The sequence below is a fragment of the Sturnus vulgaris genome, chromosome 4 (genome assembly GCF_052056855.1).
Source record: "Sturnus vulgaris isolate bStuVul1 chromosome 4, bStuVul1.hap1, whole genome shotgun sequence".
NCBI lineage: Eukaryota > Metazoa > Chordata > Aves > Passeriformes > Sturnidae > Sturnus > Sturnus vulgaris.
The window spans coordinates 43,094,501-43,116,493 of NC_142246.1; the positions used below are offsets into that span (position 1 = coordinate 43,094,501).

At 43.3% G+C, this 21,993-nt stretch overlaps 1 protein-coding gene across 5 annotated transcripts; it reads right to left on the reverse strand.

Moving 5' to 3' along the window:
• Window positions 1–704: 704 nt before the first annotated feature.
• On the reverse strand, window positions 705–14,471 carry LOC106861726 (toll-like receptor 2 type-1). 5 transcript variants are annotated; one of them, XM_088163689.1, is made up of 3 exons: window positions 14,398–14,471; window positions 5,228–5,291; window positions 705–3,468 (listed from the first exon to the last, which is right to left on the reverse strand). In XM_088163689.1, exons 2-3 carry the CDS (start codon window positions 5,239–5,241, stop codon window positions 1,086–1,088), a joined length of 2,397 nt encoding a protein of 798 aa, XP_088019815.1. In that variant the 5' UTR covers window positions 5,242–5,291; window positions 14,398–14,471; the 3' UTR covers window positions 705–1,085. The 5 variants fall into 5 exon arrangements, with proteins under 5 accessions (XP_088019815.1, XP_088019814.1, XP_014745824.2 ...); XM_088163688.1 differs by lacking the exon at window positions 14,398–14,471 and adding an exon at window positions 8,313–8,435; XM_014890338.2 differs by lacking the exon at window positions 14,398–14,471 and adding an exon at window positions 7,958–7,976.
• Between the last annotated feature and the right edge of the window lie 7,522 nt (window positions 14,472–21,993).

A 21,993-nucleotide genomic window follows, 5' to 3' on the forward strand; every position in this document is an offset into this window, starting at 1 on the left:
TCTACCTGTGGAATTGCCCATGGGAAAGTTTTGTGAGAACACGTAGCTTTCCCAGAGCTGGCCTGGGAGCCAAGGTTTTCCCAGGAACAAACAAAGGCACCTGCTACTGTTTACAGAGTGTATATTTTGAGAACTCTGTTGTTTATAATGAAAACATCTGCATGAGAGTGCTGCTCGCTCTAACCAATGAGCTGTATTCTATCCCTGGAGTAGCGTTCAAGTATATTTAAGGAGGTGTGTTAGAATAAACTTTGTCTCCTTCCTATCTTGAAGGATGACCTTATTGCTGTGTGTTTTATTACAGCCGTTCCAAGGGTTAATTCCCTAATTAACAGCAACATCTACCTGCTTGTCTAGACTCCCTTTGTAATCAGTGAAGAGCAATCCAGTAATTCTAGGAGATACAACACACTGAAGTAGAGAGATGAACTGCCTCTTATCCCTGTGATTTTCTTCACTGACTACAAAGGAAGGTAAGTAGAGCTGTAAGAGTTGCATGGGCCAGTGATGACATAAATATGTTCTGCAAAATAGAAATGCAAAACTACGAAATGAGCCAGTCCCCAACATCATCTAGCCCACACATTAGGCTCACACCCAAAAATAGAAGGCATCAGCTGTTTCTACGGGTAGGTAGAAAGGAAAGTGATGGTGATCATTAAGAGAAAAACAAGCATTCCAAGGAAGACATGGACACAGAGGAATACTGATTGAAGACCATTTTAAGCTTTTAATTTCATTTGCAAATTACAGTTGCTTTGTTAGAAACTAGTTGGGGAAAGTGGTAACGGGAGTAAAAAGTACAGAAATACCCCACACAAGCAAAATGTATTTAGAAAAGTATATCAGGTCCAACACAGTTTCCAAATATCACAGTTATTGGCAGGGACTTTTAAAGACCAGGATATCAAATCACTGGAAAGCCTAAAACAGGCCTTTTCCGGTTGATAAAATGATAGTTATCTCTATACACAACAAAGCCAGTTGCAGTTACAAAGAAAAATAAAAAAGAAAATATTCTTAGCAGTAAGAAATGGTGATATACAGCCTTTGTGGAGATATGTTGAAATGGCGGCTTCAGACTTCTATGATTTCAAGGCTCCTTTCAAGTTTTCCCAAAACTGCTGCTGCTGCTGCTCTTCACCAGCAGGCCACTCCAGGTAGGTCTTTGTGTTCATGATCTTCCGCAGCTTGCAGAACCTCTTGGGAATTACGTTGCTCTGGATGGGCTCCAGGAGGATGAGAATTGCCGCATCGTTGTTCTCATCAAAGAGGCGGAAATGCGAGAAGTCCAGCTCGTATTTGCACCACTCGCTCTGCACAAAGTGCTCGGACAGCACAAAGAGCGTTTTGTGGCTCTTCTCAATGGAATCGATGATGTTGTCCACAATCCACTTCCCAGGCACAAAGTCCCGCTTGTGCAGGCAGAGCCGGAAGGGAGGGCAGGCCTGCTCCAGCTCCCGCACCATTGTGTTCTCCACCCAGTCAGAGTCGTTCTCGCTGTAGGAGACAAAAGCGTCGTAGCAGATGTCCTTTGGCGGGGCTCGCTTGGGCTTCCGCTTGGCTTGCAGCCATGCCCACGTCATCCGCAGGTACCAGACCATGTGGTACTTGTAGCCGATGGCCACCAGCAGCAGGATGACCAGGAACACCAGGACACAGATCAACGACACCACCAGGGACCTGTGGCACTCCATCAGGGAGAGGTGCACAGTGCCAACCTGCGCCCCTCTCACCGCCAGCGGAGAGTCACACACATACTTGTCCGGCCACCCCACCAGCACCTGGCCTATCCTGGCCTCGTGATGGATGAAGGAGAGGAACTCACAGGAGCAGATGAAGTTGTTGTCACTGGCATCCAGAAGCTCCATTCTCCTGAAGGACTCAAACGCCTCCTTGGAGAAACTGTTCAGCTTGTTTCTTCGGACAGACAAGGCCACTAAGTTTGGAATGGGTGCAGCACCTGGCAGGGTTTTCAGCTGGTTTCCTGTGAGGTACAGCTCTTTCAGAAATGGGAGCTGCAGTTCAAACTCCTTCAGGTTGTTTGCACTAACATCCAGAACTTCCAGTGTTGAAGGAATGCAGGAGGTTACTTTAGGAATTTGAGTGCTGGACAGGTTTAAATATCTCAGATTTTCTGGCCATTCACACACATTGGGAATCTCACCAAAATTATTTTGGCTAATGTCAAGATTATTCAGTTTGGGTAGACGAGATGTATACTCTGCAGTCTGTTCCAGAGATTTTAGAGAGTTCTGACTAAGATTTAAAGTTTGCAATGAAGGCCAGGAACCTTTACAGATTGTCTCATTTAAACGCTTATTTACAAGCAAATTGTCATGAAAGTCCAGATACAGAAGTGATGAAAAATGTCTTGCAAGTTTGCATGGTACCATGAAAACATTAGAGCTTGCAATAGTGAGTCTTTTTAATTTGTTTATTTGTGATTCCATACCTTCCAGATCAAAAAACAAATGAAAATTCTGAATCATTATCTTTATTATTGTTATGGTTTCAACAAAACTTTGCCCACTCCTTGCAATTTCTTCAGTATTCCACATTCCTTTCCCCTCAAGCACACAATTGATTGCCTCTAACTCTTTTAAAGATGTGATTTCCTTCAGTAACACTATTGCTTGGCCAATAGTTTGATCTGTGAAGAAAGCTTCCTTAAACGTAAGTTTTTGTATCCTAAAAGGACGTATAGAATTCTGCACCAAGCTTTTTTTTTCAACTGGTAATTTGATTTCTGTCACTTCCAGCCAAGTGACAGAGTGCAGAAGGTCTCTAACAATTTCTGAGAATACATTAATATCTCTTATGTTTATGATCATGTGCTTTATCTCCTTAATTGATTGCAAACTTCCCTGCTCATACTGACTGAGATTGCTGCCATCAATCCACAACTTGTGCAGAAGCTCAATGCCCTCAAAGTTCCCTTGCCTTATCACAGAGAACCACGGGTTGCCCAAGTGGAGAGAGCTCAGATTCCTCAGGCTAGAAAAGGGGGAGCTCTGTCCCAGGTCTCTGTAGGAATTGCCTTGAAGATGGAGGTGCTGGAGTGAAGAAAGGCGCCCAAACCACAGAGGGGACAAGTGAGCCAAGCTGTTATTTGATAAGTCCAAGAGCTCCAGTTTTGCCAGGGACTGAAATGAGTCCTCATCTATGGAGCTGATTTTGTTGGACTGCAGCAGCAGCGCTCTCAGGTTCACAGCCTGCTGCAGGTCCTGGGATTGGATGCGCTTTATCCTGTTGTGGGCCAGGTTTAACACTGTAATTTTGGCCGTGAGCCCAGGGGGAATGAAGTCCAAGCCCATGGAGGAGCAGTTGCAAAGCTGACTGGCATAACATGAAGGACAAGTCTGCTTCAGTGCTTGCTGTTCAGAGAAGTTTGCAGCTAAGACCATGTAGATGGCCAACATTTGCCAGGTGTGTGTTGATTTGTGTTTTGCTTGGATGGACATTTTGCTGTAGGAAACAGGAAGATGAGAAGGTTGGATGAAGTTTTAATTTTGAACAGCAGCTGAAAACTCTTGAAAACCTGTACCATTTTATTAGTAATCTCAGATTAATTTTTTTAAGTTTTATCCTGTGATGTCAATCTTCCTCTCCTACTTGCGCTTCTCAGCACTCCAACCACGGTGTGTTGCTCATCCCTGGCATACAGCCATATCACTTGTCAAGAGCCATAAAGGACCATTCTTAGTGTCCTGCTTTTTTATATGCACATCTGCTATGGCTCTCACCTCTTTCATCTTTCACATTATGCCTTCTCTCAGCAAAGAAACTACAGCTGGATGTTTCAGCCTCAAATAGGGGAAGATGGTTAGATCATCAATAATTTGGATGAGGGGATTGAGTGCACACTCAGTTTGCAGACAACACCGATTTGGGTGGGAGTGTTGATCTGCTACAGGGTAAGGAGGCTCTCCGGGGGGCCTGGATTGAATGGATCCATGGCCTGAGGCCAATTGTATGAGACTCAACAAAATGAAGCACCATGTACTTGTTGGGTTACAACAACCCCATGCAGCACTAAATGCTGGGGTCAGAGTGGCTAGAAAGCTGCCTATCAGAAAAGGATCTGGAGGTGCTGGTCAACAGGCAGCTGAATATGATCCAGCATGTGCTCAGGTGGCCAAGAAGGCCAATGGCATCCTGGCCTGTATCAGTATGAGCAACAGGACTAGGGCAGTGGTTGTCCCCATGTACTCGGCACTGGTGAAGTCACACCTCAAATCCTGTATTCAGTTTTGGGCCTCTCACTTCAAGAAGGACATGGAGGTGCTGGAGCTTGTGCAGAGCAAGGTAACAGAGCTGGGGAAGGGTCTAGAATGTAAGTCTTAAAAGAACCAGCTGAGGGAGTTCAAGTTGTTTAGCCTGGAGGAAAAGGAGGGTTAGAGGGGACTTTATCACTCTCTACAAATGCCTGAAATGAGGCTGTAGTCAGGTGGGGGTCAATCTCCCAGGTAACAAGTGATAGGAAAAGAGAAAATGGCCTCAAGTTGCATCAACAGAAGTTTAGATTGGATATTAGGAAAAAAGTATTCACAGAAAGGGCGGTCAAGCACTGGCACAGACTGCTCAGGAAGTGGTGGAGTCACCCTCCCTGGAGGTATTTAAAAGACATGCAGACATGGTGCTTAGGGACACAATTTAGTGCTAGGCTTGGCAGTATTTGGTTAATGGTTTGACTCAATGGTCTTAAGGATCTTTTTAAACCAAAGTCATTCTGTGATTCTATGATTACAAATGCTCAAAGCCCTTGCAGCATCAACCTGCCCATTCTGTACAGCTACATGGCAGGCAGAAGCCCAAAGGGAACCTGCTCCCCCTTCCAGCCCTTCCACAAACTTTCCCAGAAGAGATTTGGGGGCCCCCTGCATAGTGTCTCACCAGCCTCAGGGCTTCTAAAAGCAGAGCTCCTGCCACACCCTTTTGGACACTGTGTAAGCAATTCACGTTCTTTACTGGAAAGGCAGAACAAGCTGATATGCAATGAAGTCTATCAGACTCCTCTGTAAAACAGCACCAGTAATAGATAAGAACTGGATGTTACTGTCACCCTATAAACAGTGGCTGAATTAGAACAATATTGATTTTAATGTAAAGAAGGGCTGTGTTTCCTGCTGCAGGTGCCAAAGAACACTTCACCAAGTCTGAACTGTAAACAGTTCCAGCACCGCAGCACCCATAAACCCTGAATAAGAAGAGATTAAGTACTTACCTTGTGTATTGCATGCTCTGTTTCAGTCTTTTTGTGTGCTGGCATCTGAATGATCACCTCATACCTGCAAACACAACAAAAGCTGGAAATTTTTGGCAGGTCTGATGAGGTGACACTCCCAAAGTGAGAAAATATTTCAACCTCTTCAAGCAAGACTTCATGTTTCCCAGTGTCCTTTAACTACACAGCCAGTGAATCATACCAGTTTGTATCTCTTCTCTCCACTGGTGGCTCCCCTGAGGAAACCATGGCTTTTAAAGAGTCCAGGACTGTCGGGCACATATGGCTCACCCTTCAAACTCTCATTTCAACCAGTTCTACCATTGCTGCTGACTGGGGACACAAAAATGCGAATAGACTGTGGTTGAACTCTCTTCTTTGAAAGACAAAATTTAGTGTCAGTCTCTTCTTTTTGTCAATCAACTTCTATTGCTGGAAAGGCTGATGCAACCATTTTGCGCAAGTCATTCTTTCATAATCACTTCCTCCACTATTAAGTGCAGAAATAGTTCCCAGGCAGAACTGCATTCACCTCCCTGTATCTCTACTTTTGATACTTTTTGTCTGGTAGACACTGGAGATTGTTCACTGTGCTGAGAAACAGAACATCTCAGCACAACCAACTTATGTAAGTTCCGTAAAATATTATCAATATATTAAGTGATACATATATTAAGTGTTGGATCAGATTGTTTAGTCGGGGACAGTACTATAGAAACACTCAGCATCCTTTAATTTCCTAGGACACTACAGTCATATGTTGTCAACAGGAAATGAATAAGAACAGGAATGATATTCTGTCTGAAGTACAAGACACAGTCTGAAGCAAAGCATCTCTCTGTAAACATCAATGGCAATTTTGAGAAAGGAGGTTTGATAGTGTTAATTTTAACCTGACTGAAGTAATACATGGTTGGTCAAAGAGCCAAGTATGTTGTTTGCATAAAGGGGCAGGGAGTTGTCCCACCAGCTCTGAAAGGGAAGTCCATTAAATTCAAACACTAACATTCCTGTTGCAGTTACCGTTTTTCTTTGGTATTCAGAAATTGTCACATTTTTCTGCCCTCTTGCACCAAGAAGTGCCTGCCTGAGAGCAGACAGATGTACTGATTCCTGCCACGTCAGAGGGCCCACAGCAGCATCTGTGTGGTCAAGGGTGGCAAAGCCCACAGAGAGCCCAAATGCACTTCATAGCAACCTTCAGTCCCACTGCACTGACATTACCATTGTACATTAGGTTAAAGATAAAAAGAAATTGAAAGACTGAGATACCCTTGTATTTTCTGTCTACTACAAAGGATAGCTGATAAGCATAACGTTGTAAAACAGAGGCAAAGCAGCTGTGGGGCAGAGAGGAGAAGGGGAATAGTCTTTTAGTGAAAGGATGTCATCAACTTCCCCAAAGCCACCTCTAGCACTTCTCAGCTGAAATGGTTCTTGTTCTTCAATAGGCAAGATTACAGTTTTCAAAATATTAGCAATGGGTTCAATGAGACTTGCTACTGTGTATTTTTGTCTTCAAAACTGCACATCCCTGATACAATAAAAAATTTTAGTTAATTTGGGAAGAGTTTTGGAGAAGAAGACCATGTACATAATTCAATGTGAAATGGGCACACTCTTCTGTCTCTTACAGCTCCATCACCATGCATTTGTGGAGAATTGAGGTAGGCACCAGCTGTTTTTTACCACTTTGTCCTAACATCCAGGCTCAGCAAGCTCTCATCATGGATGGATCTACACTGGGCAAGGTTTCTGGTTTCTCTCAGAAAGAGAAGACTAGTGTGACCATGCCACAGTTCACAAATCAAACAGTCCATTTCAGCAAGCTGCTTAAAATGCCAAGAAATGGGAGTGATTGTCAGGGTCCAGACTCAGGACGGCTTGAGGATGTGCAAAAATGCTCTCCACAAGCTGCCCCACAAACAGACAAGGTACCAACCGCCTGCCTCCCAGAGCATTAGCTTTCAAATTGAGCTACAGCGTGGTTCAAAACAACTTCTTTTGAAATTAAAGACTCTAAATTAGGAGAAAGGTGCTCTCTTTTAAGATGAGAATACTCTTCAACTGCTTTTTCTCCAGAGTAACTGCATGTTTAGCATTGAACAAAGATGCACCTTGTTGGTGCTTTCTCTCCTCTTCCAAATTTAAACTATGATTAACCTTCCTCTTTTATACTGTTTAGAACAAGTCATATGCCTTCATCTACACATTTTCCTAAGAGAAGCACATGGATCTGCAACAAGCCTGTGCTTTTGTAACTGCAGATGTTCTAAGCAGAGACACCACATGAGCTTTTACCAGCAGGTAGATGGGGATAAGATAGAGGAATGGTCATTATTTTTGAAGCGGTCTTGCTTTAAATGTTCCCTTTTATCCAACAACAGCACAAGCAGAACCCAAACTGGGCATGATGCACTCTTTAAGCACTTCCCGTTCCCAGTCTCACACGGAAGGATACTGCAGCCCATCCCCTCCCCCACCCTCTTCCTCCTCTATGTCGGTGTCACTGAGAGCTGCTTGTTGCTTTTCTGCTGAGAAAAGACAAGTGAGCAGTGCAGAAAGGACCCAACTCGGGCAGCACCCTGCCCTAGATCCCTGCCTCAGAGAAAAAGCAGAAGCAGTAGAAAAGGGAGGGAGGCATAAATCCATTGACCAGCCTGTGATACAAGCAGAAAGCACACTTTCCAGATCTTTGTAAACAGCACAAAACTGCTTCCTCATACTTACCACTGGTAACCAGGATATGCCAGCATGTCAGCTTGGCCACAGCAGTGCCAGCAAGGCTGAACCCAGGATGCTCTTACTCTAAATGCCCCCAGAAAAGGATGGCAAGGAAAAGCCAGAAGTCAAATCTGTCCTTGCAGTCTTTGGAGCAGAAAGTATAATATTAATGCAATTGAAAGCAGAATGGCTTGTCATCCTTTCATGGTCCTGGGAACAGATTCTTTACGTGCACTGATGGTGCCTGTGCTTTAATGTGTCTTGCAGGGCTTCTGGTATTAATCTTCAAGATACAACAAAAAGGTACATGATAATGAGAAGTAAACCATTTTAACTTTGTTGTATGCCATATCGGGCTTACCCTGCCAGCTGCTCAATTCCTTGGTTAGATCTTCAGACTGGAAGTTTAAATGCAAAGGACCCAATAACCTTTGTTTTCCTTCTGGGCAAGCCTCACTCTGCAGTTGTGGCAGAGCATGATAATGATTTATAACTGGTTAGTCATTCAGCAGCCAACCTACAGCACTGCCTCTGCCAAGGAAGCAGAGTTGTGTATCTATTTTTGTCATATCCTTTCTGAAAGCATTCAGTCAGAAAAACACAACACTGATTTGCTACCCTAACTGAGGAGCATCTTGCAGGAAAGTTCACAGGCTAAGACACCAAAGCTTATCTTAATGATATGGAAAGTTTCATTTTTCTAGAATAGTTGTAAGATCATTACTCAACAAGAGAAAATATGTAATTTCTGCCAAAGTATTTCTGATGAGTTCTTCACTTCCAAGGAAACTGCATCAAAAGGAAACAGCCTACATACAAGGCAAAGCTGGACAACAAAAAATTAGTTCCTTTCTTACTTTGCCCTTTAGGTACAGTGAAAAAAACTTGTATCTTACAAGAATACTAGAATACACAGTATTTTCCAGTAGTATACAGTGGGAAAAAAGGCAAGTTTTGACACCCTATTCTGAAGACCACTGTGACAAACACACAAAATCCTGTTACCACCACACAGATTTGTTACTCCAAAATGAGAACTCTGAGACAACTCACACAGTACTGCGAGCTCAGAGTTCAGCCCAAATGTACTTGGGCAGATAGGCTCCCAGCTTGCTTCTGCTGGGGATCCATCCCCTAAAAACAGACATAAATCTGGAAATCTTATTTTCTTTTAAAATATTTAATGCAATTTTCATAATGTTGATGGGTACAACATTATCAATGTACAAAGCTGGTTCTTAAGTTTTTTTACAGTTCTTCAGGAAATCCTTCTGTGTAGCTTTTTCAAGTTCCATTCATACAGTATTTTGAACTACTTTTTTTCTTTGCTCTACATCTATCTCACTCTTTTGTGTTGTTCAGTTTGTTTTGCTGTATCCTAGACTCTATGACAGAGGTCATCTAATATGGGCTGCCCAGAATGGAATTTGGACACCTAAGCTGTATTTCCAGTTTTTTTAAAAAAGAGATGCCATTCCTGTTTCCAAACAAAGATTTTGCAGGATTTTAGACAGAGCCACAAACACTTATAGATAGGGGCTCCCAACACAGGCTGCACTACCGGGGGGAAGGGTTGGGAAGAGAAAGGAATGGGATCTCTTATTCTTGCTGTTTGGACAGCTTCTGCTTCATTTCATCTCACCAAGAGAGAAAATACTCTGTTACAGCCCACTGGGTGCAAGTCATCACTGGCAGGCTGTTGTGAGGAAGTTAGGGTTTAACATCTTGGCACTGGAATTTCCCATAAGAAGGAAAAAACTTTGCTCAACTCCAAGTAAAAGCTCCTTCAAGAGATGCGGTGCAAAGGGACATGCATGTTGGTGCATTCCAGTATGGGAAGGTCCAGTAAATTTTGTCTTGCCTCATGGACATATTTTGTGCTTAAGCCAATCTAGTGCTAATAGGCTGAATAAAGTGTTTTCCTTTTCTTGTTTTGGGTTTTTGTTTCTTGGGTTTTTTATTATTATTATTGGAAAAGAAACATTCCTGAGAATAGGACCAAGCCATTGCAGAACCAGCTAGAGTTTGTTTCCTGTACGGAGGTAGAAAGTGCTTTGCTGGGATGCAGAGATACATATGTAGCTGTTTGTCATACAATAGAAAAACAATTGTGTTTAACTTTTGGGCAAGAATCTGAGCAGGAAATGAAGCAGATCATTATCACGTACCATAAAAATATAAAGATTTTTGTATTTTTCAAAAGAAAATAATGTATTTTGCACAGATAGCTCAGGCTTTGCATTCAGTTGCTGACTCCCTCTGTATCAGATGCCATGAAATATTTCAGGCATGAGTGCATTTCAGAAAGAGAAAATTAGTCAATTCCAAATCTTTTTTTCTCAGCTATTCAAGACCTCAGAAGTTCTTTCTTCAGTGCAGCTACTTTTCTGGATTTATAGCCTATCACTATGCCACATTTTTTAAAAATACAAAAATGTCTAAGGTACTATTTCCTAGGGTTTTTTCACTCACTGGAAAAACAACATGTTTTGTGAGTCTCTTGCAGGGATTGTTTCTATTGCCTTCTTTTGCAATTGTATAATTTTTTTAAAAAAACTTTTTAGAAGCTTGACTTCAACTGAGTTGCAAACATGCATGAAAACATAATTTTTACTGAAAATTAAAAGCCTGATCATAAAAAAATGTCACTAAGTATTTAAAATGTGTATGTGATTTCTGATAGGGCCACCAAACTGATACCTGGAAAGGCTGACCTGGAACAGAGACTAGACAGAGCAAAAGGAATAAAATAGGTATTTATTGAAAGGATACACCTTGGGTAGTGCAAGAGCCCGGCCAGGGCTACACCCAAATCAAATCCAAGATGGAACCCGGTCACGAGTTTTTACATTTTTATAAGTTTTGATTCATCTACATATTGGGGTCAGTTGTCCAGTCACAACCCCAGGCTATGAAGTCTCAGCCCCCTGGCTTGCCCCCTTTCCCTCGCTGTTGTTTATGCTTCTTGGGTACCAGTTGTCCTTGATTCTCTAGCTAGGAAGGGATTGTTTTGTCTGGCTACCCTGTGAAGAGAACTTAGTAACACCTAATATGAAGTTTCAGAGTTACACACTAAGCTGCAGAGATTCTGGAAAATATAAAAGCTAAAACCCAAGGCATCAAAACCATCTTCAAATAATGTTATTTCCAATATTGGACCATTCTCTGACTTTCTGAATTTGAACATGGTTGAAAACAGACAGCCCAAACTAATTTTCAAGCACACATTCAGCTATTTTGATAATTCCCTCTAAATTATCCTCAGATTGCATTTCTTGCTCTTCTTGAGGTAGGTTTTCTTGACTGTAACAGTACCAGCTTAGTAATGACAGATTCAGAAAAGACCATGTAACTTGTGCCTGTGCTGCCAGATGCCTTTTTTTCTTTATCACAGTATGTACAGAAAGAAACACACCATATGAGATGATCAACCTCAAAACTGAGGCGTTTTCTCCTGCTATGAAATACCTATATTTACAAACTTTGAGCTGAATGCCTCTCTAACATCCCAACTAAGTTACATGGATGTGCAGAGCAGTGCCATGGCAATGCAAGAGAGCATTGTAGCAATACCAAAAAGACTTGTGTATATCTCAGTAAGTACAGAAAGCATGGTAACTCATGCTTTCAAGTAATTTGTTCTGCATTTCACTGCTTTTGGACAGAAGAGTTGCCAAAGGAAGAGAAATCAAAGAAAATATAGGTAAAAACCCAGCAAACAACAACCAAATTCCATCTCCATAGCTGAAACTACACAGTTCCATAGCTAGATCTCCACAGCTCCAAACTACAGGACCAGAATAAGCTGGTTGAGGGATATCAATAAGGTAATAGAATTTGTCTACCTACATCTGCTCTACCATGGGAAAGAATATCAAATTAGATACACTCTCCTACCTTGTATCAATTCCAGTGATAGTCCTTCAATGCTTCACTCACTGTGGAGTTCACACTTGTGGGCACAAGATCTTTGTTTCTTTGGGGTTTATTATTCAATGTCTACCCAAGAGACTGGTCACCTGGTTTGTTTTCAGCTTGTAACTTACACTAGTGTCAGCATAAATATTCTTTTCTATTTATAGAACTTATGTTACATTTACACTTCTTTCATGTGCTATTTTTATGACATAATTTAAAATTAATTTCCTGAATATTTCATGATTAATAGTGTCAACAAATTTCTCTAAAATCTGTTCTTTGGTGTACTTTATTTCTCTGGGGGTTCATTCCTTGAACTCTTTGTTCCCAGCTCACATCTGGGACCAAAAGGCCAGGCAGAACATACTGACATGTACAACCCTCTGATGACAGGCATCTTTCTTGGTGATTTCTCTAGTGTCTCCATGTTTGCCTCTGACAGTGTCCTCTCTGATATTTGTAAAGCCTCCCAGCTGAACAGGATTTTTCAAGAGTCACTACAAAAATGCAACGAGTAATGGGAGAAGGGATGTATTAAGTGCAGGTTGGCTGGACGCTTCTCCCCTACTGTTCAGTTTTCTAAACATTTCTGTAAAATAAGTATTTCTCACATTTCTCATGATGAAGCAGAGCCTGTGAATGAGTTTGGCTTGTTCCCTGTTTCTGCAGGTGGAGAAATCCTACTTCCAGGCTGGGCAGCCCTTTCCTTTTCGGGGGGAACTCAGCAAGGAGCTGGCAAGCTGTTTTGCTGGAAAAGAAATCCATGAGCTCGTAACTTGTCAGTGAGTAACAGGACAATATTGATACCAGTAACTCAGTCAGGGTGAGTCAGGTCTGCAACTAGATTAAGGGAGAAGGGAATGTTTCCATCCGCTTTCACTCCTCATGACGAAACAGCCTGCCATCAGTGAAGGAATGGCTTTGTGCTCCCTTCTGCTTTTTACTCCTTGCAGGAAGGCTCTAAAAATATAAATGCCCCATCCCCCAGGAATGCCACCAATCATAAAATAATCCCTCTCCAATTGCTCTCCCTAATTCTGCTGGCACAATGACGACTGCATACTCTGCCAGAGTTAACAAGCAGGCACATTAATCCCCCTCCTGCTGGAGAGTCTTTCCAGACCTGCCTCAGCTTTCTGTCAATCACTGTGCATGGAGGCAGGTTTGTTCCAGGATGATTCCTTGCAAGTTATTTGCAGGAGAATGCCAAGTATGCATCTAATCTAAAAAGACTAAAGCCCTTAGAGGTATGGGACCAGCTGTGCCATGCAGCTGGTTCTTTCATTTGCAATTTTTCATCCATGTGGTTTACTTTGGCTGCTTGTCTTTGGTAAACATAGTACAACACTGAAACCAGGAAATATCCAAAATAAGAAAATATGATTAATAGACTATGATTAATAGATCTTTCTTTGTCTTACTAAGGATCTGCCTTACTAAGGGCCAGATTCTTGCATCCAAAGAGGAGTAAAAGCTTCTTGGGAACCTATCAGGAGTGAAGGACACCTCTAGCAGGGAAGGAAGGGATGAGGAAGCTGCTGCTCATGCAACCACACTAGGACAGGCTCAGCAAGCCTTTGAAAATCACAGGCAGAACAAGAGTCTGACCTAGCTGCCCTGGAGGCATTGGGAAGTGGGAAGTCCATCGTGGTTTTCCTTCCCCTCCAACCTTTGCTTTTCCCTATGACTTCTAGCGTGCAAGAAAACAACTTTTTAGATAAAGACACACCTTTCGCAGTGCAGGTACTCTCCAATTAGATTAATCTCTAGTGCATTTTAAAGGGAAAATCAGATAATGAATATACTAAGACACTGCAGGGCCGCCTGTCTGGGAGCGGGGCTTGCTTGCTCCCTCTCTTCCAGGATGGAAAGTCAGAAGAGCAACAAGATCCTCTAATTCCCAGTCCCCACCAGTGGGGAAGCAGCTGAGAACTGAGTGCCTACAATTGCATACATCCAATCTACCCTATACATTTGCAGGCAGCAGGACAAGACTGCTCCTGCACACAGAGGGACTGACTTTGCCTGTCTCTGTGAAGCCATAACCTTCTGTTCAAAAGGCCTTAGGCAGGAGGAAATCACTGAGACAAGTTGTCACCATTGCTCCTTTTCCTGCAATAAGCAGGACAATAAGGAAATTCAGGAAGATACACCACGAATGCTCCAGCAGAGAGAGGGAATTTTATTTTAAGGGCTCCCTAAACCTCTGTAAATGTTGCCACAGCTGAAACATAGAACAAAAGGAGGTGCTTCTTCTGGACAGGCTTTCTGAAAGAGCCAGGTTATTAGGAACTGGATTAAGCCTTGCAGAAAATGTGGGTGAAGAAGATACAAATGAGAGCTTAACCACAGGATGGTGTCAGAGATGGATGATATTGTCAGAGCACCAGCTGTGCTGAGACATCCTGAGCATACTCAGAAGCAGACACAGAAATCCAATAGGAATTATGGTATCCAAACTCCAGGGTGTCCAGATACCAGTGTCAGATGAATATGGGACATCCAAGAACTAAATGCTAAACACTTACGTGTCTAAAGAGGCAGCAGGATCCCAAATTTTGCCCAAGTCTCTCTCTTGCTTGTCAGCGTGGTTTTCTAATTCTTAAAGCTCTTGAACAAATGTCACTCACTGTGACTTGCTGATATCTACTTTACCTACCAAAAGAGAGCTGACATTCTTTCCTTCTCTCTTTGTTTCAGGAGTTACATTAAAGTCTAATGGGTAAGATGAAATTCAAGGAAAAAATCCCTCCTACAGGCTTTTTGCATACTTTTTTAGGTGACATTGACATTCAACTTCATACATAGAGCTTCTAGAAACTCAGCTCCAGGCTGTTTTGATGGGGAATGCAGGGAAAGCGTACCATTACCAGATCCAGAGATTTCTCAAGTGTGCTTGTATTTCCATCTCCACTGCCAAAAACGTGCTTTTCAATCAAGATAGGTAAAAAGTCAGACTTTTTAAAAACACCCATTCACGTAACACAGAAACCAGGGAAACAAAAGAGAAGCCCATGTTCAGGGAAGGCAAGTTTTAGTAAAGTAAAAGGGATCAAGAGTCCCAGCACACACAGCAGCATTTCCCTCCCCTGTCATGGGGTTTGGCTCTCAGAGCACAGCAGCAAGGCACCAGAGAGAGACAGACTGTAAACCAGTGTGCAGTGTTTGTAGAAAGCAGAAGCAGCTGTTGTGCAGATAAACTAATCAAAGTCAGCATCTTGCACAAGGGCAAGCATTAGCTCAACTGCAACTCCACACAGTGTGGACTCCAAAAGGTTTATTCCATCTTGTGACAAATGGCCTCCTCTACCATCAAAATAAATTGTACAACTGGAAAACATTTTTCAGAATAAATTTTACAGCTGAGACCAGTTTTTGGAGTTTGCAGCAGCTGGCACACAGCATTTCCACCTACTGCTGGGCAGTGCTGCAGTTCCAGTGAGTTTAATCAGCTTAGACATCATACATACAACCTGTCTGAGAGACTGTGCTGCAGTGCAGAGCCTGCTTGTGCAAATCTATGTTGGGCATGCTATAGTCTGTCTTCTCCCTGTATTTTTCTAGGAATTAATACAGATACTCATGAGTAAGCAGACTGATCTAAACCGCAGTAGACGCTGACATACTCAGACACTTAAGGGGACCTGGGAGGCTCTAGAAGTTTCCTACTCCTTCCTCTCAGGAAATGCTTCCTTACCAGGCTTTCTCAGATCCCAGACTTGCAGACTTCTCTTAATACCTGCAGCATGTCTGAGGTAACATCGAGTACACAGTAGTAGCGATAAAAATAATAATGAAAAAACCTCAACCAGAGCAGTCATTAGGCATTATTCACTGCAGAAGTACAAGGGAGAATTTGAAATTGGCAAGTCAGTCCCATTACTGTAAGGATACATTTGATCTGTCATCTATTAGAACACATGGCTGTGTATACCTGGCAAGTGCTTTAAAGTTGTTATTTTGATCTTTGCTAAGATAAAACTGTAATATTTTGTAGGCATTTGGGAACATTATTTACTGGACCAGTTAAAAACCACTTAACCACTTGGAATTGATGCCATCTGTTTCCTATTTTTATTCATAGAAATCAATACTCATTTTTTTTGAGGACTTCTCTAACAAACTCTTTATGGAATGTGAGTGATGCTCTGACCAAGACAGCTGAACTTCTGCTTGACAGGTTCACTGATGGGGCTGTTCAACTGACATAGGACTACTCAGACAAGAGGAAGCAAGGAGAAGGACAGAACAAAGGCAATGTCCTTTAACTCATCCCTCAAATCAGCTCTTCAGAAAGAATAATACTGCCTTGGTTAGATTTCAGGTTTCTCTATTACAGGAAATGGCACATGAAATTCTTGCAAGCAAAATCAAACCTGCAGTTTACTGAGCATCAGTCATGTCAAGCATTCTGGAAGATGCACCCAGGCTTACATTTTACTAAGGAAACTAATAAAAAAGAATAAACAAATATTTTATATTCACTTAAAGATTGTGAAGCAGTTGTATAAGCCATTATTTGGTCCTCAACTGTAATTTATCAGTACTTAAACAGAATTGTTACTAAAAACCTTTCAAATAAATGGAACTAAAAACCTTTCAAATAAATAGAACAGTTATTTTCTTTAAAAAATTCAAACAAACCCTCCACCAAACAGTGAAAATGCAGGTCATCTATAAAAGGCACAAAGATATCTCTCCTTAATGCTATTGTGAATTGAGTGCAATCACAAGTTGCACATTGATGTAGGGTATCAAATTGGGTCATGAAGTTCAGCTACTACAAGAGAAACTCATAATATTGCCTGTGAACTTCACTCGGAAGGCAGAAGCACTTACAGACAGAAAAAGTTTGTGTCACTGTGAGCTCAGCAGGCTGTCCACCCCTGAGCATTTCCATCAGGCCTTCGTGTCCTGGGTTTCTGCTTGCCATCAGGAGCATCCCACCTTGCAAGCCACAGATGGCTCAGGCCAGGCCACGTTGAGCTGTGATGTTCCAGACTGCAATCAAAAGCAAAAGCAAGCCCTACAAGCAGGAAGAGGGAAACCAGCTGGACTTGCTGTGATTTGTGAGTGGTTAAAGTGATAGCAAAGTGTCAGGAGAAAATTGCTCAGCCACATCTGTGCTCACCAGAGGCCCAGTGTGGGGAAATTAGACAGCTGAGCCTCGATTAAGCAAAAGACACCTATGGTCTGATTTCTAGCAGCCCTGGAAAGTGCAGTGCATGCCAAGGACATACAGATGGGAAAAATTGAAACTTGGTATGCTAAGACATTTGGCAAATGCACAAGCTGTACACAGTGCTAACAAGGAGAGCCTGAAATCAAACACAGTGAATGCCCCATGTCCTTAGCCAACACTAAGGCACTGGAAGGTGCCTAACTGAAGGCTAGTAACCGAAGGAGAAAGACAATCTGGGATTAAGTAGAGGCTTTTACGAACAGAAGTAGAGCTGGCATCTCCTCTGGTTAACAGCTGCTTGCTTATCTGCAGAGGAACTGATCAACCTGCAGGCAGCTCTGGAAAGAGCTGATCAATACGAACCTGCCACTGAACTTCAGAAGCCATTCATGCCACAGACTGTGGGTTGCGTGGCTGAGAAGCGTGGGGGAAGTCAAGGAGGGGCAAGGGCTTCCCACTGTGGTTTGGAAACAGGGCAGCAATGAGGTCATTTTCCATTCCCTCACAAGTGCCATGCACCCTGTCCAGGACGTACATGTGCCATCATGAGATGGACAGGAGGCAGAATGAGCCAGCCTGCCTGCAAGTAGCTGGAAAAACACTGCTGGTATGCTGCATTTCTCATACAAATGCAGCTGAGTAGAGAGCAATAAGCTCCACTGCCTCACAGGTCTGAGGAGAGTGATGGGAATGATACAGCATTAACTGACATTTCTGCAAGCTTCCCTTATCTTCAACATCTGGTTTGCATTGTTCAACATTTCCTACACCGCACTGCAAATCACCTTTCATCTAACAAGGCTATATTCTGCGAATGAAGTGAAACATTTTTCTCACTAAATCAGAACCAGCCATAGTAGCAGGTTCTTGTAAGGCACTGCTGGACAAGTGCACTGCTGCACCACCCTAGCATTGCATGAGAAGGAGGGGAGGTAATTTACAATTTTGAAATAGCCCTGCAATGCTATTGAATATTATTTCTAATACTGAAATAGCACCTGCTGACGCCCAGCCCAGGGAAGGCAGCCCACCTTCCATGTTGCTGTCTCTGAGAGCTGGAGCAGGGTCCAGGCAAAGGCTCTGTGCTTACAAAGATGTGTGAAAGTATTAACTTCCCTTCAAAAATTGTACATTCAGTCAAAATTAAAACCAAATGGCTCCTAACAAATGGAGCATTTTTCCAGAGTGGTTGGAGAAGAGGTCTAGCATGGCCTGTCAACCCATGGGTACAGCAGTCATAACCCAGAGCATGGCAGGGACAGTCATGGGTATGATTTGTTGCCTTCTTAAACTCCCTGCACAAGAGCTGACGTTATTGAAGAGGATGGAGCCTTTTTGGTCACTCATGAGGCCGGCATTGTCCTTTCAAGAGATGTGTACACATGCACTCAGCTGCAAGCCAAGCTGGGCTGCTGGCAATTTAGCTGACAGTGACTATATCACCATCTCATGCTAGATGAGAAGCTAGTCCACAACAGCCAGAGAAGTTCATCTGGCTAGTTTGTACACTGGGCAGGTCCTGCATTGCAAGCCATCATGGTTCCTGTGTGTGCAGGTTGCTGGGAGCCTCCAAGCAATAAAATCTGCAGAGAGGTGCAGGGGGTCATGTGGAATCACCCAGACCTTAATCACCTCTAAACAAGGCTGCTAAAATCCCCAACAGCCCAGAGAGTAACTCCTACATACAAGCAGGGGAAAAATCCTTCAGAGCGACCTCGGGGGTAGAAGATGTTTGAGGGATTGTGCTGCTGTTATTGCCGAAGAACTCAGTAGGAAATGAAATATAGCAGAGCAGAAAAAGCGAGCTGCACAGTGTGGGACTCACAGTTACAAAGGAGGTGTTTTTGTCAAGCTGGCACAGACAGATTTTGCAGGGAAACCCACTCTAGAGATGGAGGAACAGTAAGATTCAGCTTGCACCAGGCTGGGAGTGCCTATGTCCATACATTAGTAATGAGCTGCAGAGGTGGGTGCAAGCCCCCAGTATCTCAGTTGCAATACCACCTTGTAGGACTGGGACAATAAATCCTTTCTCCCTGCTCTGTTCTGTCACTTGATCACAAAGGGGCAGAGCAGAGCTCACCCATTCTCTTTCACCCCTTTGCATCCCTCAGCTTGCAGAGACAGGAAGCATTGCTAGAACTTGCCCAGCAAAGCCTCTTCCAGTGCAGGCGAGGCAACTGCCCCAAACAACACCAGGTGTCCCACTGAGACACCAATGTACATCAGAAAGGCAGGGTGAGTATTGCATTGCCATAGGGACAGAGTAGGGCCAGACAACACAGCAGTCCTAGGGAGACAGTGAGCCTTTGCTGTACCCAAACGCGTTGCAAAAGAGGACGTGAGAAGTCCTGCCTTGAACCTTTTTCTGCATAGAAGTGGTCAGAGAGACTAAGCAACAGTACGGAGCAATCAAAGGCAGAAGTAAAACATGCCCATGGTGACAGGGAAGTGCCACTGTGCACTTTTTCCAGTAAGTGCTGAAAACAAAGCAAGTATGTGAAAAGGGCGTAAGCATACGGATGTGACTCAGTGACTCGGAAAAATAAACAATGGGTGTTTCACAAGGATGAAAGGAAAGAAAACAAATGGCATAAAGCAACATCCAGCCTACCACTGTAAATACCAGCCAGGAGCACACCTGATAGGACGGCTCTGCAGGAAGCTGCGGTGCTTCGAAGGCCATGACTTCCCAGAAATCACCGAGGCTTCTCCAGAGGCAGAAAGAAGTACAGTGGTGGAGATGCAGGCACTGCCAGCCCTAGTGTAGATGGTGGAAACCTCCCTTGCTTCCTCCCCTTCCGGTCTCTTCAGAAGGTTAATTCTCCAATGAATTTATCCGCCCCCCGGGCAATCAGATCTCTCACCTGTCCTCAAAGCTTTTAGGCTCATTCTGCCAGCATTGTTGCTTGCTGGTCATTGCTTCTTCGAGCAGCTGGAACAGTCCTGCATGCCCAGGTCCAGCTGCAGGAGCTGTAGGACAGATCTGCCAATTGCCACGGTGCTTGTGACAAACACAGGTGAGCAAGCAACGACAGTGCTCCCCATCTGAGCCTGCCTTGGGGACAGCACTGTCATCGCAGCTCTGAACCTCCCAGGCGGTACTTGCAGCTTGATCTAGCCCATTTGCTGCTCCCATGGAGGTCAAACCAGGCTCCCAGGCCAGACTGGTGGCAGCCAGGCTGCTGGGCTCTCCAAATCCCTCCTTTGCAGCAGCAAGCTCAACACCAGCCCCACCTACCAACAAAGTGTCCCAGCCACAGCAGTGCCCCTCTCCTACAAGGAAGCTGTGTTGGATGCTACCCTTCCTGCAGCTCTAATGCTGCAGCCCAGCAAGGCTAGAGCAGGCAAACACCCTGCCATAGATTCTGGCTTTGTCCAAGTGCTGTTTCCCAGTACCAACAAACTCCAGGAAATATGCCAGGAATGTTCTCTGGCTCCGTAATGGAAATACTGGCCCAACCAGGCAGGCTTGGCCAATTATACCCTGTGAAAACCAAGGACAGTGATAATGTGGTATCCCTAGTTCTCAATATGCGTATAAGAAGTCAGAAACCTGGTGGGAGCAGAAAGCAGTTCTCTTCTTGGGAAAACAGTCAGTGCCCGGAGACTATGTAGTATTTATATGGTGACAGAAGTCAATGCTGAATGCTTAGAACTGCACCCACAGGGATTTTCCCCCCCACTCTGTCATCAGCCCTACTAGTGAATTGTGCAAGCTACTGCTCTTTTATACTTGTATTTTTGGTCTCCCCTTTCAAATTTTAAGCATTTCTTTGGTTAACCAAGAACAACTTTTGCTGACTTCTCTTAAAATGGTACCAGTTTCAGAGAGATCAATGATCAATGAAGCTCCCAATGCTGCTACAGGCACAAGGCAAGAAGTTAGAAATTACTTTGTTCATGACAATGAGATGTCTTTGGAGCAGCCTCTCCAGTTCACTCCAGCAGAATTATAATCACTTTGGTACAAAGCAATTATTTATTTCATCTCTCCCTTTACTGTAGGAGGAATGATTTTTAACTGAACCCAAACCTATTTGCATTCAAGTGGATTGCTAATTAAGCTACAGATGTCTCCTGATGGCAGCAATTATTTCTAGTAACCTTAATGAGCTTGTTACATTCTTTCATTGTTGTTATGAAAAGTTATATGAAAAACTTTGCCTAATACTATACAGCTCCTGGGGAAATAACTTCTTGATCTGTTCTGGTTTGATTAAAGGGAATGATTGTTTCCTTTCTTAGCAGTATTTCTCAAGCTCTGTGTGGCTCATTCCCCTTGTCTTTTGTTGGCACTTTTAACAAGTCTGACCAAATTTTTCACACAGGTCTTCTCTTCCAAACATTTCTATCTGGTTTTGCTCTCCCTGAATTCTCCAGTGCCTTTGCTTGGTTTATTGCATACTTTTCCCTCTCTTTTCCAGTGACTCTGTTTAGAACATACACTTTACTTAAAACAGGGACTCAGTGCCTACCAGAACTCTGCAATGTTTTGAGGCCCAGCTTTCCATGTCCTCTCCTCTCTTCTGTGCCTTTTTATCCAAAATCCATGCATGCATTATCCAGGGAATAAAGAACTTCATTCCATTTCAAACCAAAGGATCACTTTTTTTAAAAATCTGTATTTATTGTGTTTATACTCCCACTCTGTTCCTCCTGAAGTCTCCTACCATAGGCAAGAGGTGCACAGAAAGCATGTGAGCGGTTATGACTACTTCTCATGGCTTAGTACCATTTTCAGGAGCATCAAAGTTCATAGGAATACGTGAACTTTCCTTCAGAATCACAAGCACTTACGATTAAACTCAAGTCAAACAGATTCTTGCCCAGCACAACACATCATGGAAAGCAGCTGTAGACTCCAGGTGTTAATTCCTGATCAAGCAATTAAAACACCACAGTTCAGAGAAGCATTCAGTGATGATTCCATTTTTCTGAC